This window comes from Liolophura sinensis, chromosome 3 (genome assembly GCF_032854445.1).
Source record: "Liolophura sinensis isolate JHLJ2023 chromosome 3, CUHK_Ljap_v2, whole genome shotgun sequence".
Lineage (NCBI taxonomy): Eukaryota > Metazoa > Mollusca > Polyplacophora > Chitonida > Chitonidae > Liolophura > Liolophura sinensis.
Genome location: NC_088297.1, coordinates 1,880,033 through 1,896,402, shown reverse-complemented (window position 1 = coordinate 1,896,402; position 16,370 = coordinate 1,880,033). Strand labels below are relative to the sequence as shown.

The window sequence follows — 16,370 nt, the reverse complement described above, 5'->3', positions numbered from 1 at the left end:
AACAAGATACAGTAAACGCAACACTCGTCCGTGCAAATGGTTATGGACACCGGGCAGTGCAGAATATATCCACCTGTTACAGGAAAATATCCGGAAAGCTGTAAGCTCTGTATAGAAAAGGCTAAACATATATGATGTGTAAAACAAGAGAAAATAATACTATGGCTAATATTTTGAGAAACTTTGTTCATAAATTCAGTATATGAAATTAGACTATTTTGACTCGAGGAAAGTTTTATTTTTTATTTTTTTTTTTTTTGATTGGTGTTTTACGCCGTACTCAAGAATATTTCACTTATACGACGGCGGCCAGCATTATGGTGGGTGGAAACCGGGCGGAGCCCGGGGGAAACCCACGACCATCCGCAGGTTGCTGGCAGACCTTCCCACGTACGGCCGGAGAGGAAGCCAGCATAAGCTGGTCTTGAACTCACAGCGACCGCATTGGTGAGAGGCTTCTGGGTCACTACGCTGCGCTAGCGCGCTAACCGACTGAGCCACGGAGGCCCCTAGGAAAGTTTTATGATTTTTTGCCAGGAAATAAATATTACATTTGATCCAAGTTAATTGGGGCGTCTTGCAAGCCCTTGAAGGCGTGTTCCTATATTGGTTCTATAAACACTGAGACACTTTTGCAATACTCCCCAAAAATGGATGCGTTCATTTTGACAGAAAGTCAATTTTTTAAACAAATATGTGTTCTGTTATTATAACACATACATTCCACATAATATCCTATTAGTCCAATTAAAACTTTATGTTGAATTAATAGAATGTGTGAGTTATGTATGACAGAAAAATCTGCGGTAATAGTAGAATACATTCCAGCATGACTCTGAGAATAGATTCTGTGTTAAAATTAACAGAGTGTACAAACTCGGTTTACTTTATTACTAGGTTTCTATTTCTCTGTAGTATTTTCTTACATTTCACTGTACTTGAATATGTACGTCAACCGGTTGTTTTCTGCTTTGAAAAGGTTGGTTGATTTTGATAACAAGAATGGACTGCAAATTCAAGCCAGTAAAATACATAAGACAGAAACAAGTACATGTACCTGTAGCCAAGACTGCGACAGATTACACTAGCACTGGCTGAACCAAACCCGTCATCGCACACTGTTCCCCAGGTGCCTGCAGCGAGCATTTCTAGGCGCCCTGTTAGGTAGCTGGAGCCACGACGACCTCCAACGAGTCTGGTTGTTAGTCTGTCTATAAAACAAAATCTCTTGGTTGGGCTTGGAGGTGACTGTATCTCAATGTGTCGTCAATATTTCATCGATTTACAAGATTAGCATGTACAATTTATGTATGCTTGAGGTTTTACGCCGTACTTAACAATTGTGCAGTCATACAACAGATTACAAGTACGAACACTGCCATTGGAGCCTTTAATTCCAGCCATTCTTGCTAAGCAAAATCTACTATAAAGGATTTCATGACAGATTATCTTTTTATTCTGGTTTGTTTTGTGCAGGAATTTCTAACCTACCCAGTCCTGATATCTTTCCCTAGGTCAGTATTTCGAACCCGAGCCAGGCATCTATACTTAGGTCAGCATTTCTAACACAAGCCTGGCATCTACATGTATCCTTAAGTCGGCTTTTCTAGCCCATGTCTGGCATCTATATCTAAGTCAGCATTTCTAACCCAAGCCTGGCGTCTATTCTTAGGTCAGCATTTCTAACCCAAGCCTGGCATCTACATGTATCCTTAAGTCGGCTTTTCTAGCCCATGTCTGGCATCTATACTTAGGTCCGCATTTCCAACACAAGTCTGGCATCTACATGTATCCTTAGGTCGGCTTTTGTAGCCCATGTCTGGCATCTATACTTAGGTCAGCATTTCTACCCCAAGCCTTGCATCTACATGTATCCTTAAGTCGGCTTTTCTAGCCCATGTCTGGCATCTATACTTAGGTCAGCATTTCTAACCCAAGCCTGACATCTATACTTAGGTCAGCATTTCTAACCCATGTCTGGCATCTATCGTTAGGTCGGTATTTCTAACCCATGTTTGGCATTTATCGATATGTCGGTATTTCTAACCCATGTCTGGCATTTATCGATAGGTCGGTATTTTTAACGCATGTCTGGCATTTATCTATAGGTCGGTTTTTCTAACCCATGTCTGCAATTTAGTAGCAACGACAGTGTGATATTTGATAAATGTAGTCGGCGCAAAAGTTTCTTGTCAATTACTTAGCCACAAGAACAGCGACAGTGTGACATCTGGCAAATGTTCACACACAGCCGACGAGAAACAGAACAACAACAACAGTGTTATATTAAGGTTTTAATCTGTGGAAACTTATCCAACACCTACAATATGCCATGGGTTAAGGTGGATTAGGGAAACATAATTGTAGGGATATTTAAGCAAGATTTAAGACGTCACTGGCCTAGATATTCTTAGTAAACTGTGATGGAATTACCCTGGGTTCATTAAATAACTGTGCTAAAAATAATTTATTTATATAGCTTCCCCCATCAGTTGTTCTTTACGAATGAAAATTGTGTCTTTTTTCTAGTTGTACTAGCACGCTGTCTCAGATGGTTAAAGCTCTGTTACGCCAATCCACCCAATACTCCTTTTAAGAAGAAAGAGAGCAACGCATGCGTTCACAGACCATGGCGCCCACATACTGTCTACGAGCTCAGCTGTATCATCTCAAAATACGTTACCAAATGTGTTCTCGAAATTCAGCTTCTATACAGTTCAGCTATATTTTTTAGACCTACCTACAGCCGTAGTGTTAAAACAGACCACTCCCACGTCATCCCTGTGATTGCAATTGTGGCGCCCCCATCCTCTGTTGAAGCACAGCGATATATCACTCTCGTAGCCTAGGCAGCGAACGTCGTCCAGCCAAATAGTTCCATTCCCTTGTCCAAAATATGCACTCGTCAATTCCACACCTTGACTTTAAGGAAAAATTTAAAATAAAACGAGGCCAGCAATACAAAACTTCATGAGATCCAACCTATACACATGACACGTAAAACAATGTTAAACAACCTTTGTTTGTTCGATCAATTACTTTATTGTTGTTATAACGTAGTGGATAAATAGAACGCTTCGTCTTTTAATAAGTTTTAATTTTTTAGGGAGTTAAGCAAAAATTGGATGTGATGACATTAGGTGCTAACCATACCTGTATCCTAAAATACTACAAACGACTCTTGCTTCTCTTGCCGAAAAACTGTCGTCACAAACTGTACCCCAGTTGTTGTCATGGAAGACTTCCAGTCTGCCACTCAGACTGTTGGCACGCCGAGTTCCATTAACAAGCCGTAACGGAGTTCCTAGAAAACGTAGAAAGGAAACACTACACTACTCTGGTCTGCGTCTCTTGCTTATACTTTGTGCTAACACTACGGCTTTAAGTATGGAGGTTTGCCAGGTGTTTGGCTAAAGGCAGTGGTTTCTTCCACCGTTGGATCTGACCTAAAGTGGGAACTTCCTGAGAATGCGCAGACCGTTAAAACAAACTGGATTTGACAAAATCAAAAAATTGCCAGTTCAAAACCGAAATAAAATTCAAATCTATTCTTACGTGATGTGAGGTTTGAGCAGACTAAACCGAGGTCCTCGCTGTGTCCACAGTTATTAATCCCCCAAGGTCGGTGAGAACACTGGGATATACTCGTCTCATTCCCTGAACACACCACGTCGTCCAGCCAGATCGTCCCGGTCCCAGAACCAAACCTGGCTCTCGGCACATAATACCCGACGCTGTAGTAGTTAATGGATTAGAAGATGGACAGTCAGTACGAGGTAAAAGAAACAAGGAAATAACCCACATATGTGGTTACGGCTAATATGAAACAGTTTTGAAGACCCAAATGGGCAACATTTTTGATTTAAATAGATCGGTCCCAAACTGTGTTAAAACACATCAATATCTAATGTTATGTTGCAATGTTTATGAACTACGGCTACGCTTCACTGGTTCAGCTATATACAGAAACAGTGACGTATTGGAGAAATAAACAAAACAGTATACCACTTGGACCGCCTTGATTTAGGTGCATTATGCTGTCCATTGATTGACATAGAAAATGTAAAAGTATAAACGGTGCCCCCTAACTCTTTATCTGCACCTTTATACAGTCACCCTCCCACCACCGCTACCTCTCTAAAAAATTCACATGTGCAAGTAGCAAGTTTATGCATGATTCCAAATAATTTGTACCAGATCATATGTAACTATGCTCAGTTGGATAGCACGCTAGCGCAGCGTAATGACCCACAGGCCTCACAGCAATGCGGTGGTTATAAGTTCAAGTCCGTCGCATGCTGGTTTCCTCTCCTTCCGTGCTTGAGAAGGTCGGCCATCAACCTGCGGATGGTTGTGGGATTCCCCCGGGCTGTGCCCGATTTCCCCCCACCACAATGCTTGCCGCGGTGGTGTAAGTGAAACATTCTTGAGTACGGCAGTTACATTTAAAGTTACATTTGCATGACAAAAAACATTCGATAATAATGTTTCTTCCACGTCGGTGAAGGTACAAAAACACGTGTTTTAAACAGTTTGAGCCAGTTGATCTTTGACAGTGTCGATGTCACAATACAATTAGTAAAGTTTGCACTTAATTGTAAGTAATAAAACATACCTAAATCCAAGGATGCGACAAAGAGTATTTCCTGTACGGTTGTTGACAGAGTCATCACACACTGTGCCCCACACACCGTTGAAAAAGACTTCCAAACGTCCGGAAAGGCTAGAGTTTGTTTCTTGACCGTTGACAAGTCTCAGGGAATATGTCTCTGAAAATAGTTTAAACGGGGTTTCTCTGTGATTTTGTTCGCTTGACAATATATCAGATAACTTCAGTAGCAATTCAGACTGAATACAAATGGCGCTATATTAACCTGCTGCCTCAATGAAGCATTCTATCTACGACACCTAACAGGACACTCTTTCCATACACTATGCCGGGTAGAACCCAGATTAGTTCTTGTTAAGCAGAGTAATCGGTAACGTTACTTTTTCAGTATTTCGTATCGCTTTGAGGTAAAAAGTTTGACGATGTATTAGGGAAAATTTTAAGGAATGCAAAAACTCCATTGTGATTTGTATAGTCCATCGGTATAAAATAACGCCTCTATGGAATAGTGTTTACTGGTTCAGCAAGTCAGTTCATCCGGGAGACTCTGAACAGTGTGGTCGCTGCATGTTCAAGTCCAGCTCAGGCTGGCTTCCTCTCCGACCATACGTAAGAAGATCTGCCAGCAACCTGCAGATGGTTCTGGGTTTCACTCTGTCTGTAGTCGGTTTTCTCTCCCCTTAATGTTGGCTATCTTCGTAGGAGTGAAATATTCTCGATTACGGTGTAAAACACCAATACATAAATATGCCAATAATAAAATATGCGACTTTTGCGGGTATGGAACAAAAGCCTATATTCAGAGAAACTCGAGATCGTAAATCCGACAAATATCCCTCACTAAACTGCTTAAAAAGCAAACTGAAGTTTGAACACTGCCATTTGAATCAATATAATATTCTCCTTGGATATTTGCCATACAGCCAATTAGTTTGTTTCAACCTGACACCAATGTAGTTAAATAGCAGTAACTAAAAACGCTAAGACCATCTTTCTATTTTTCTAAACCAGTGCTGGTGCGTTTTGTGATTCCGTGCTTGAACCCGTATTGCACTGAGGAACACACCAACAATTTGCTTAATACTTGTATTCGGTCCTCTTGAAAAGGAAACACTACACTTCTCTGGTCTCTGTCTCTTGTTTGTACTTTGTGCTACGACTGCGAAACGAAGTTAATAATTAATTTAAATAAGTTAATATTGATATCATTTCAGACCGAATTCAACTGACGATACTTTAACCTGCAACCTCAATGGAGAGTACTATCTACGACACCTTACAGGACACTCTTCACATACACTATGCTGGGTAGAAACCAGACTATTCAATGTTAAGCAGAGTAATCAGTATTGTAATTTTTTCAGCATTTCGTATCGCTTTGAGTTGAGTTTGACGATGTATTAGGGAAAATTATAAGGAATGCAAAATACCTTATTGGGATTTGTACAGTCCATCGATATAAAATAACGCCTCATTGGGAGAGCTTTTACCGATTTAGCGTGTCACTTTATCCGGGAGATTTTTAACAGTGCGGTCGTTGCATGTTCAAGTCCAGCTCAGGCTGGCTTCCTCTCCAACCGTACGTGAGAAAATCCGCCAGCAACTTGCAGATGGTTCTGGGTTTGACTCTGTCTGTAGTCGGTTTTCTCTCCCCTTAATGTTGGCTATCTTCGTAGAAGTAAGATGTTCTCGATTAAGGTGTAAAACATCAATACATAATTATACCAATAATAAAAAAATGCGACTTTTACGGGTGTGGAACAAAAGCCTACATTCAGAGGAACTCAAGATCGTATACCTGCCAAATAACCCCTACTAAACTGCTCGAAAAGCAATACCTACTTACTGAAGTTTGTGAGAGCACTGCCATTTAAATCAATCCAACAGTGTCACCAGATATTTGCCATACAGCCAATTTGTTTGTTTCAAACTGACACCAATGTAGTTAAACAGCAGCAACTAAAAACGCTAAGACCATCTTTATATTTTTCTAAACCAGTTCTCGTATGTTTTGTGATTCCGTGTTTGAACCCGTATTGCACTGAGGAACACACCAACAATTTGTTTAAGCTTTGGGTGGGGTTAGGGAACGTGGAGGGGTGGGGCACTTATCCCTCAGACATACACATTCACAAGCCTGCAGATATCTGCCCTATCACAATTCAGTATTTACCCACTTGCTCAATATTTTTTACCCATTCAGTATTTCGTATTAACCCTGAACATATAGCCCAAACATAATGTACATATACGTGTATTCCGGTCTTAACATCAACACTGTTAGCACGCCGGCTTCCATAAATAAGCCGTAACGGAGTTCCTAGAAAATGTAGTAAGGAAACACTACACTACTCTGGTCTCCTCCTCTTGTTCGTACTTTGTGCTACGACTGCGGATTTAAGTGTGGATGTTTGCCTAGTGACTAGGTAAAGGCGGTGGTTTCCTCTACCGATAGGTCAGACCGTTAACACAAATTGGATCGGACAAAATTAAGAAATTTCCGGCTCAAAACCGGATGAAAATTTAAATCTACTCTTACGTGATGTGAGGTTTGAGCAGACTAAACCGAGGTCCTCGCTGTGTCTACAGTCATTAACCCCCCAAGGTCGGTGAGAACACTGGGATATACTCGTCTCATTCCCTGAACACACCACTTCGTCCAGCCAGATCGTCCCGGTCCCTGCTCCAAACCCGGCTCTCGGCACATGATACCCGACGCTGTAGTAGTCCATGGATTAGAAGATGGACAGTCAGTACGAGTTAAAACAAACGAGGAAATAACTCATATATGTAGTTACGGTTAATATGAAACAGTTTTGAAGACCCAAATGGGCAACATTTTTGGTCTAAACAGATCGGTCCCAAACTGTGTTAAAACACATCAGTATCTAATGTTGTGATGTTTATATCTAATCTATCAATATCTAATGTTTGTGAACTATGCATACGCTTCACTGGTACAGCTATATACAAAAACAGTGATGTATTGGAACATCGTCTTGATTTAGGTGCATTATGTTGTCCACTTGTTCGCGTAGAAAATGTAAAAGTATAAACTTTGCTCCCAAACTCTTTATCCGCTCCAATGTATAAGCCATTTGTTACTTACATCTAAGCTCAGTTCTTCAACCGCCATTATTCTATTCTCAGAAAAGTAAAACATATGCAATGTCACCAAAGAACAATAAAATATTCATTGCTGGCGTCGTGATTTTGACATAATTAAACATGTTCTGCAAAAGGCAATATCATGCAGTTAACCCTTACTCAAATAAGGTGCACTGAAGGTATACTTGACGTACATCTGAGGTGTGGCATATCTGATCCGAGATGTGTATGAGGTATCTTTGAGGTGTCTGTGAGTTGTATTCAATGTGCATTTTAATACTTCAAGAACCCCTAAATTTATCTAAACTACATTATAGAAACAACAGTGATATATGTTTATGTGAGGCTTTCTAGCTGTTTGATTACAACTTAGTGTTACACTTTTTCTATGCCATTTACAACTTTTCGTCTGCACTCCGTGAACCAAATTCGTCCCATGAAAGCATAAATAAGTGCATAATTGTATTATTTCCACAGGGCACAGAGAGAGTCCCGCCAGACAGAAGTCCCGCCAGACAAAAGCCCTGCGAACAAAAACCCCGGCGGACAAAAGCCTCGGCGGACAAAACCCGCTATATCAGTGTAAAGAGTACGTACAAAAAAAAGTCAATCTTTGATATATTATTTTCCCAGCATAATGCACTCAAAAACTTAATCTGATAATTTTAGGAGAATGTCTTTTGTCTGAGTGATGCTACAATGTATTCTGCTATTGCAACAAATCATTCTGTTAAATATAACACAGATATTCTATTAATTCAACATAAAGTTTCTATTGAACTTATACATCATTGTATTGAACATGACACAGTATTATGTTATTATAGCAGACTACACCTAAACATCACGCAGGCAAGAGAATTTCCGATCTGATTAACAGATTAATTTTCCAGTGTTTGTCAACATATAAGATTATTACAATATAATTGTTCTGGTCCAACGTTAATGTCACTGATTACGTTTCATTGATTTGCTAACTATCAGCCTGCCGAGAATATTATGAAATGTCCATGAGTATAGTCAGATGCAATGTTTACAGAGAGACAGATGTACTGCTCCAACCATAAAACAGAAACAAAAAGATACCGATAATTAGATCTGAAAAGGCTGGAATCGGCTAAACAATATGCAACTGTGTAGGTGGCAACTTGAAATGGATATTTCAATGTTACAGACAAGTCTTTATACAGTCACCCTCCCACCACCTCCACCCAGTCTAAATAATTCACATGTACAATTAGCAATTTTATGCATGATTCCAAATAATTTGTACTAAATGATATGTAACCATGCTCAGTTGGATAGCACGCTAGTGCAGCGTAATGACCCAGAAACCTCTCAGCATTGCGGTCGCTGTGAGTTCAAGTCCAGCGCATGCTGGTTTCCTCTCCTGCCGTGCTTGAGAAGCTCTGCCATCAACCTGCGGATGATCGTGGGTTTCCCCCGGGCTGTGCCGCCGTGGTGTAAGTGAAATATTCTTGAGTAAGGCGTAAAATACCAATCAAATAAATCTATAAATAAATAAACCAATAAATGAATAGATAACTAAATATGCATTCATGTGGTTGTTATCAAACACAAACAGTTAGACAAAAACTTGTCAAACTAAATATATGATATTTTAATCCCTTGAAGGTAATTCAAACATAATATTTTTTTTCTGTTGAACTCTAAAATGAGTTGGTATAAATGTCTAAAAATGTATATTTTCAAGTACCATTCATTGATTGCAATAAACAGACAAAATCATCAACGATGCCCATAAAGTTTCTTAAAAGCTACTTAAAATGTACACCTTATGACAGACGCGAGGTATACTGTGATTCATTGGAGGCCATGACCGGTCCGAAATGCTAAAATTATTCAACGAATCAAACTGAGTATATTGGTAGATGCTTCAGAGAATAAAGTTACATTTGCTTGACAAAAAACATTTGATAATAATGTTACCTCCACGTCAGAGAAAGTCAGTTTTTCCCATATTGTTTATGACAAAAGAGCTGTTGAACCCGAGCGCCCAACCCAAATAACGCTGGAAGAAAAGTTTTCAAATGTCACACTATATCAATTCCCACGCCAACAAGTATTTAACATCATATTGTTTAGATGGTCGGGAATGTTTTGTCATTAATTAAGATGACGGGTTTTTTCCAACACCCGACCTCATTGGAACTCAAGAGCCTGACAATAACAGCGCACCTGTCTCAGCCACCAAGACTCTTCCACGGTGGTTGGTCTAAACACATTTTGAAAACTAAAAAAACACGTGATTTAAACAGGTTGAGCCAGTTGAACTTTGACAGTGTCGAAGTCACAATACAATTAGTAAAGTTTGCACTTCATTGTAAATAATAAAACATACCTAAATCCAAGGATGCGACAAAGAGTATTTCCTGTACGGTAGTTGACAGAGTCATCACACACTGTGCCCCACACACCGTTGTAAAAGACTTCCAAACGTCCGGAAAGGCTAGAGTTTGTTTCCTGACCGTTGACAAGTCTCACAGAATATGTCTCTGAAAATATTTTAAACGGGGTTTCTCTGTGATTTTGTTCGCTTGACAATATATCAGATAACTTCAGTATCAATTCAGACTGAATACAAATGGCGCTATATTAACCTGCTGCCTCAATGTAGCATTCTACGACACCTAACAGGACACTCTTCCCATACACTATGCTGGGTAGTACCCAGATTATTTACTGTTAAGCAGAGTAATAGGTAACGTTATTTTTTATTTAGCATTTCGTATCGGTTTGAGACAAAAACTTTGACGATGTATTAGGGGAAAATAACGCCTCCTTGAGACAGCGTTTACCGGTTTAGCGTGTCATTTCATCCTGGAAAAATTTAACGGTGTGGTCGCTGCATGTTCAAGTCCAGCTCAGGCTGGCTTTCCCTCCGACCGTACGTGGGAAAATCCGCCAGCAACTTGCAGATGGATCTGGGTTTCACTCTGTCTGCGGTTGGTTTTCTCTCCCCTTAATGCTAACAATCTTCGTAGGAGTGAAATATTTTCAATTACGGTGCAAATGACCAATACCTACATGTACCAATAAGAAAAAGTGCGACTTTTGGGTGTATGGAACAAAAGCCTATATTTAGAGAAACTCAAGATCGTGAATCCCCCAAATGGCCCTAACTAAACTGCTTAAAAAGCAATTCCTATTTACTGAAGTTTGCCAGAACACGGCCATTTGAATCAATCTACTATTGTCACTAGATATTTGCCATACAACCAATTAGTTTGTTTTAACCTGACACCAGTGTAGTTAAACAGCAGTAACTAAAAATGCTAAGACCATCTTTCTATTTTTCTAAACCAGTTCTCGTGTGTTTTGTGATCCCATGTTTGGACCCGTATTGCACTGAGGAACACATCAACAATTTGTTTAAGCTTTGGGTGGGGTTAGGGAAAGGGGTGGGATGGGGCACTTATCCCTCAGACATACACATTCTCAAGCCTGTAGATATCTGCCTTATTACAATACCCACTTGCTACCTATTGTTTATCCGTCCAGTATTTTGTATCAACCGTGTACACATAGCCCAGACATAAGTGTATAGCCTCAACATGCAGATGGTCCTGTGTTTTCCGATCATCTGCCAGCAGATTGATACTGCGCTGTACGCTTCGCAATCACCCTTCTTCTGTCCCATGTTCCTGCCAGCAGGTTGATACTGCGCTATACGCTTTGCGATCACCCTTGCTCTTACCCATGTTCCTGCCAGCAGGTAAATGTTGCCCTATAGGCTTCGCAATTACCCTTGTTCTGCCCCATGTTTCTGTCAGCAGGTTGATACTGCGCTATTGGCTTCGCAATCTACAGGTATTCCGGCCTCAACCTGCAATTAGTCCTGTGCTTCCCTCGTGTTCCTGCCAGCAGGTTGATACTGCGCTATATGCTTCGCTCTCACCCTTGTTCTTCCGCATGTTCCTGCCAGCAGGTTGACACTGTGCTATAGGCTTCGCAGTCACCCTTGTTCTGCCCCATGTTCCTATCAGCAGGTTGACACTGAGCTATAGGCTTTACAATCACCCTTGTTCTTCTCCATGTTCTTTCCAGCAGGTTAATACTCCGCTACAGGCTTCGCAATCACCCTTGTTTTACTGTACATACAGGTATGCACCCATCAGCCTGCATATGTTGCTGTGCTTCCCCATCTTGCTGCCAGCAGGTTGATACTGCGGTATTGGCTTGGCAATCAGCCTTGTTCTTCGCCATGTTCCTGGCACAGGTTGATACTGCGATATACGCGTCGCAATCACCCTATTTTTACTGTAGACACAGGTATGAAGCTTTTAAGAAACAAAAGTCGATTGACACTCCATGAATGTGCAGCATCTGTACTTCCGACAGAGCGTTGAAAGACAGTAATAAGGAATGCTATAAACGGTGTTGGTACGCTTTGGTCGACATGAGCAAGCAGTGGTGCCTGTGCTGTCAGGCAATCTCAGCGATAGCGAAAGAGGATGTCCTTATAAGTGTGTATTTTCTTGTTTTAAAGCAAATGTATGTACACTCGGATTCGATTTATTCCTTAACATTATAACATTACACAATATCAATAAGCAGTGGTACGAACTGTGGTCGATGTGTTTTTATTGAAACTAGCAGGCAGCGGAAAGTCACTGTGCTAGCAGGCAGCAGAGGTATATCCTGAGGCGACAGAGGCCGATTAGCGTGTGTGGTTTTTGTTTTACAGCTGAGTTGTGTCATGCCTGTTTTACCTCAATATGACCGTCCTCCGATAACCTTTAATAAGTCGTTGTGCAAGGACTTAATTATTGCGCTTACACTTCCTCTACGTCTAGCGTGAAATACATTTATTCCATTCACCACGCAGAGCCATTTTTCAAAGCCTTGTTCTCCGGAACTCCTATCGGAGCCGGAAGAGCTTGTAAACAGTGCTTATGTGAACTCATGCGTACAAAAACACGTGTGAGCAGCTTGCCTCCGTACATTTACAGGTTTTCTTGGCACTTAAAGTGAATAGTTTTCACATGATCATAATCCATATGGATGGATGAACATTGCATTTGCACAGTCCAAAAAAGTATAAAGCCATTGTGAACGTCCATTCCTCCTGTATTCAACCACGTGCACGTAATTTCGCACTTTATAAACTTTCTTATTTCTTTGCTGGCTTGTGTTATACGTCATTTAGGGAGTTGACCTTGCCATTGACCTTGGCCTGGAACGTCCTTATTGATCGACGGCTGATATACGAATGACTGTTTCGACGGATAGATCCCAACTTATATGGAGGCAAAACCAAAATATGGCCATCTCCGATTTCGTCGTTAAAACCGAATTTGCAACTGTCTTGTAACCGTCCTTTGCCCAGAAAGCAAGTTTTGTTGTAGGGATGATCACAAACCCAATATGTCAAAAAAGAAAATAAAATTTCAGGAAAAAAGTTGGCTGTGGGACTATTTTTACGGTTGGATTATAATTTGTATTCCACCGATATTGTGACCAAGACACAGTCTAGACAGATCGACTTGAAATTTAGCAATCACAATGCCATGTACTTGGACCTGTGAAAAGAGGTAAGCTGATTTTCCTGGGTCACGTTGTTGAGCGGCTATATTTAATTTTGTGGAAAATTTTTAAACTTCTTCTTCTAAAGAACCATCAAATGGATTTTCTTAACATGCAATATGCATGTAGACCAACACAAGTTACAATAACTTTGTGAACATTATTTATTCTTAGGTAAAAACTTTACAAGCTTGCAGCTCGTCCAAATTATGACGTCACAACTAGTTTTGAATTTTGATAATGCTTGCTATATTTTAATGTACCTGGCATTTCTGATTCCAAAACCGCTTTTTAAGCTATGTTTGTAACTTTTTGAGATATCATAAAGAAATCAGTTACGTAAATGAACTATAGATCGAATACTATGAGAGCTAAAAATCAAAAGCTCGCACCAAATTGTAACGCAAGAACTGTCCTTTGCTCCACGTATATGAAACAACGGAGATGAGCTGTTGTCAATAATTGTCTTGCTAGAAGTGTTTAAACAACATCACCTAATTTCAGAAATGGAAATTAAAGTTAGACGGAAACTGGGCAGATACATATACATGCTGCTTGGTTTTTACTGCATTGTCATTATTTTCCAAAACTGTTGTATAGTTAGAAATAGGTATTGACATGGTACTTGATAGGGAACAGTGATAGTTACGACAACAAACTAGGAGGACTTCGGCCGACACTGCTTGCGGTTATGGTTTTATACTTATCTTTCGATAATATCTTTTGTACCATATGGCGCCGTGGTTTGGGGGCTATCAAAGTGACAGGGCGCAGTGATATGACAGTGGACTATAACATAGAGGGTAAAACCAGTGGCGACAGTGAGACAGCAAATAGTTATGCGTAACAGGTGAAACCTGGGCGCTTGACAATTTATCTCGGTTAGGGTTTCTTCTAACTCTTCATGCGAATGCTTAAAAAGTAGCACTTCCAAAGCCGTTCGCAAGAAGCACCTAAAATTTAAGAGTCATGTCCGTAAAAGGCGTTCCAAGCCGATAATCGCAAGATCCATTTCCAAAACAACGTATAACATTAACTCCCAAATACAAAGGTATGTAAGAAATTACACAAATAAGAAATAAAGCCGGTAAGACACAAAAGAGAAGCGGTCATCAGTGTTCAATGATGCCGGGCAGACAATGGATATTCCAGGCATGAATTCCATATCAAAGTTTAAATTCGTAGTCAGTGAATGAGTTCCAGGTCAAATAGCAATTAAACAAGTAAAAAGCCCTTTACAGGACGCCGTGATTGTCAGGATACTTTTGGCTCTGGGAGGTCAAATAACAATTAAACAAGTAAAATGCCCTTTACAGGACGCCGTGATTGTCAGGATACTTTTGGCTCTGGGAGGTCAAATAACAGTTAAACAAGTAAAAAGCCCTTTACAGGACGCCGTGATTGTCAGGATACTTTTGGCTCTGGGAGGTCAAATAACAATTAAACAAGTAAAAAGCCCTTTACAGGACGCCGTGATTGTCAGGATACTTTTGGCTCTGGGATTTACCGTATACCCTGGCGTTAAAAAAATATGTATTTATTCATCTGATTGGTGTACTCACTAATATTTCACCTATACGATGTTGGCCAGCATTGTGGTGGAAGGAAAACCAGGCACTTACTCAATAATATTCCACTTATTCGACGACGGCTAACATGGTGGGAGGAAACTGGGAAGAGCCTGGAGGAAACCCATGACCATCCGCAGTTTGCGGAGAGACGTTCCCATTTATGGCTGGAGAGGAAGCCACCATGAGCTGGAATTAAACTCACATCGAACGCATTTTTTCTTAAATCCTATTAAATAACTTGTCGTCGTTAACTTAAATTGTACTCACGTGCAGTTTGCCCGACTGGTATGAGAGATAATAAGGAAAACAGCTTCAGCACACCCACAACTCCGCACAGACTTCGGCATCCCATCATTCCGGGCATTTTGTTCGTTGTGAACACAATGGTGATCCCGATAACTCCGGACATTAATTTTCTGCTGGAAAGGAAAACACGGTCAATAATAATGGATCTGGCAGTTTTCTATGGGAGGAAATTGAGATCCACAGGCGTTTAATTTCTTTGAATTGTATATAGAAACTTGCTTCGATAAAATAAGATACATATGCCTCATTGAATAAAGCGAAGCTGTGGTAATGATGGTATTAGTTTCGATATCAAAATGTTAGCACTGAATAAATTTATTTCTTTATTTGACTGGTGTTTTACGCCATAACTGAAATAGACCTGATGTCAGTAGGTCTATTTCGGTTTGCTACTTTGTCTTGTATTATTTATTTTTTTGATTCGTATCTTACGCCGTACTCAAGAATATTTCACTTATACGACGGCGGTCAGCTTTATGGTGGAAGGAAACCGGGCACAGCCTGGGGGAAACCCACGGCCGTACGTGGGAAGGTCTTCCAGCACCCTGCGGATACAAGACAAAGTAGCAAACCGAAATAAACCGAGGAAGCCAGCATGAGCTGGAGAAACTTAAGGCGATCGCATTGGTCAGAGGCACCTGGGTCATTACTCTGCTCTAGCGCGGTAACCAAATGAGCCACGGAAGCCCCTCTAAATAAATAGAAGCTGTGACAAACAACCTTATGTTAAAAGGCTTTTATTTTTACTTAGAACACATCACACTTATGTTTAATTATAACTATGTGTGAATGATACGACCATGATTTGCCAGGACCCTATCAGCAACAAAGCAGAGTAATTGTAAGCACCAGAAACAAGATGATGTTAAAAATAAATTTCGTTTATATAGTTTCTCGGCGATATTATAAACAAGGCAAATTGCCTCTGTTAGGATTTATTTACTTATTTGATTGGTGTTTTACGCCGTGCCCATGAATATTTCACTTATATGGCGGTAGCCAGCATTATGATGGGAGAAAACCGCCTCTGTTAGGAAAAACTACCCTTGTAATCACAATCCTGAAGCAAAAGTGGATTGTTCATAAGTGGACATAAAATATAAAAGCAGACCTCCACAGACTAATAATTGATTTATCGGATATAAAACTGTTATATTACTTAATTGCGTTTATCATTAAGAAGCGACAGAGCAGATCCGAATTCAAACCGAAGGACAAACCTTGTGTTC

At 40.3% G+C, this 16,370-nt stretch overlaps 1 protein-coding gene across 1 annotated transcript in view; it reads right to left on the bottom strand.

The window, feature by feature from the left end:
- Nucleotides 1-15,250, bottom strand: part of LOC135463960 (deleted in malignant brain tumors 1 protein-like) — a 36,417-nt gene extending 21,167 nt beyond the window's left edge. Inside the window, exons 1-8 of the mRNA XM_064741430.1 lie at nucleotides 15,103-15,250; nucleotides 10,080-10,233; nucleotides 7,149-7,327; nucleotides 4,616-4,769; nucleotides 3,556-3,734; nucleotides 3,154-3,304; nucleotides 2,741-2,922; nucleotides 1,058-1,211 (exon numbers count right to left, since the gene is read on the bottom strand). Coding sequence (XP_064597500.1) covers nucleotides 1,058-1,211; nucleotides 2,741-2,922; nucleotides 3,154-3,304; nucleotides 3,556-3,734; nucleotides 4,616-4,769; nucleotides 7,149-7,327; nucleotides 10,080-10,233; nucleotides 15,103-15,244 — 1,295 coding nt within the window. The 5' untranslated portion in view covers nucleotides 15,245-15,250. The remainder of the gene's footprint in view (nucleotides 1-1,057; nucleotides 1,212-2,740; nucleotides 2,923-3,153; nucleotides 3,305-3,555; nucleotides 3,735-4,615; nucleotides 4,770-7,148; nucleotides 7,328-10,079; nucleotides 10,234-15,102) is intronic.
- Nucleotides 15,251-16,370: the final 1,120 nt, after the last annotated feature.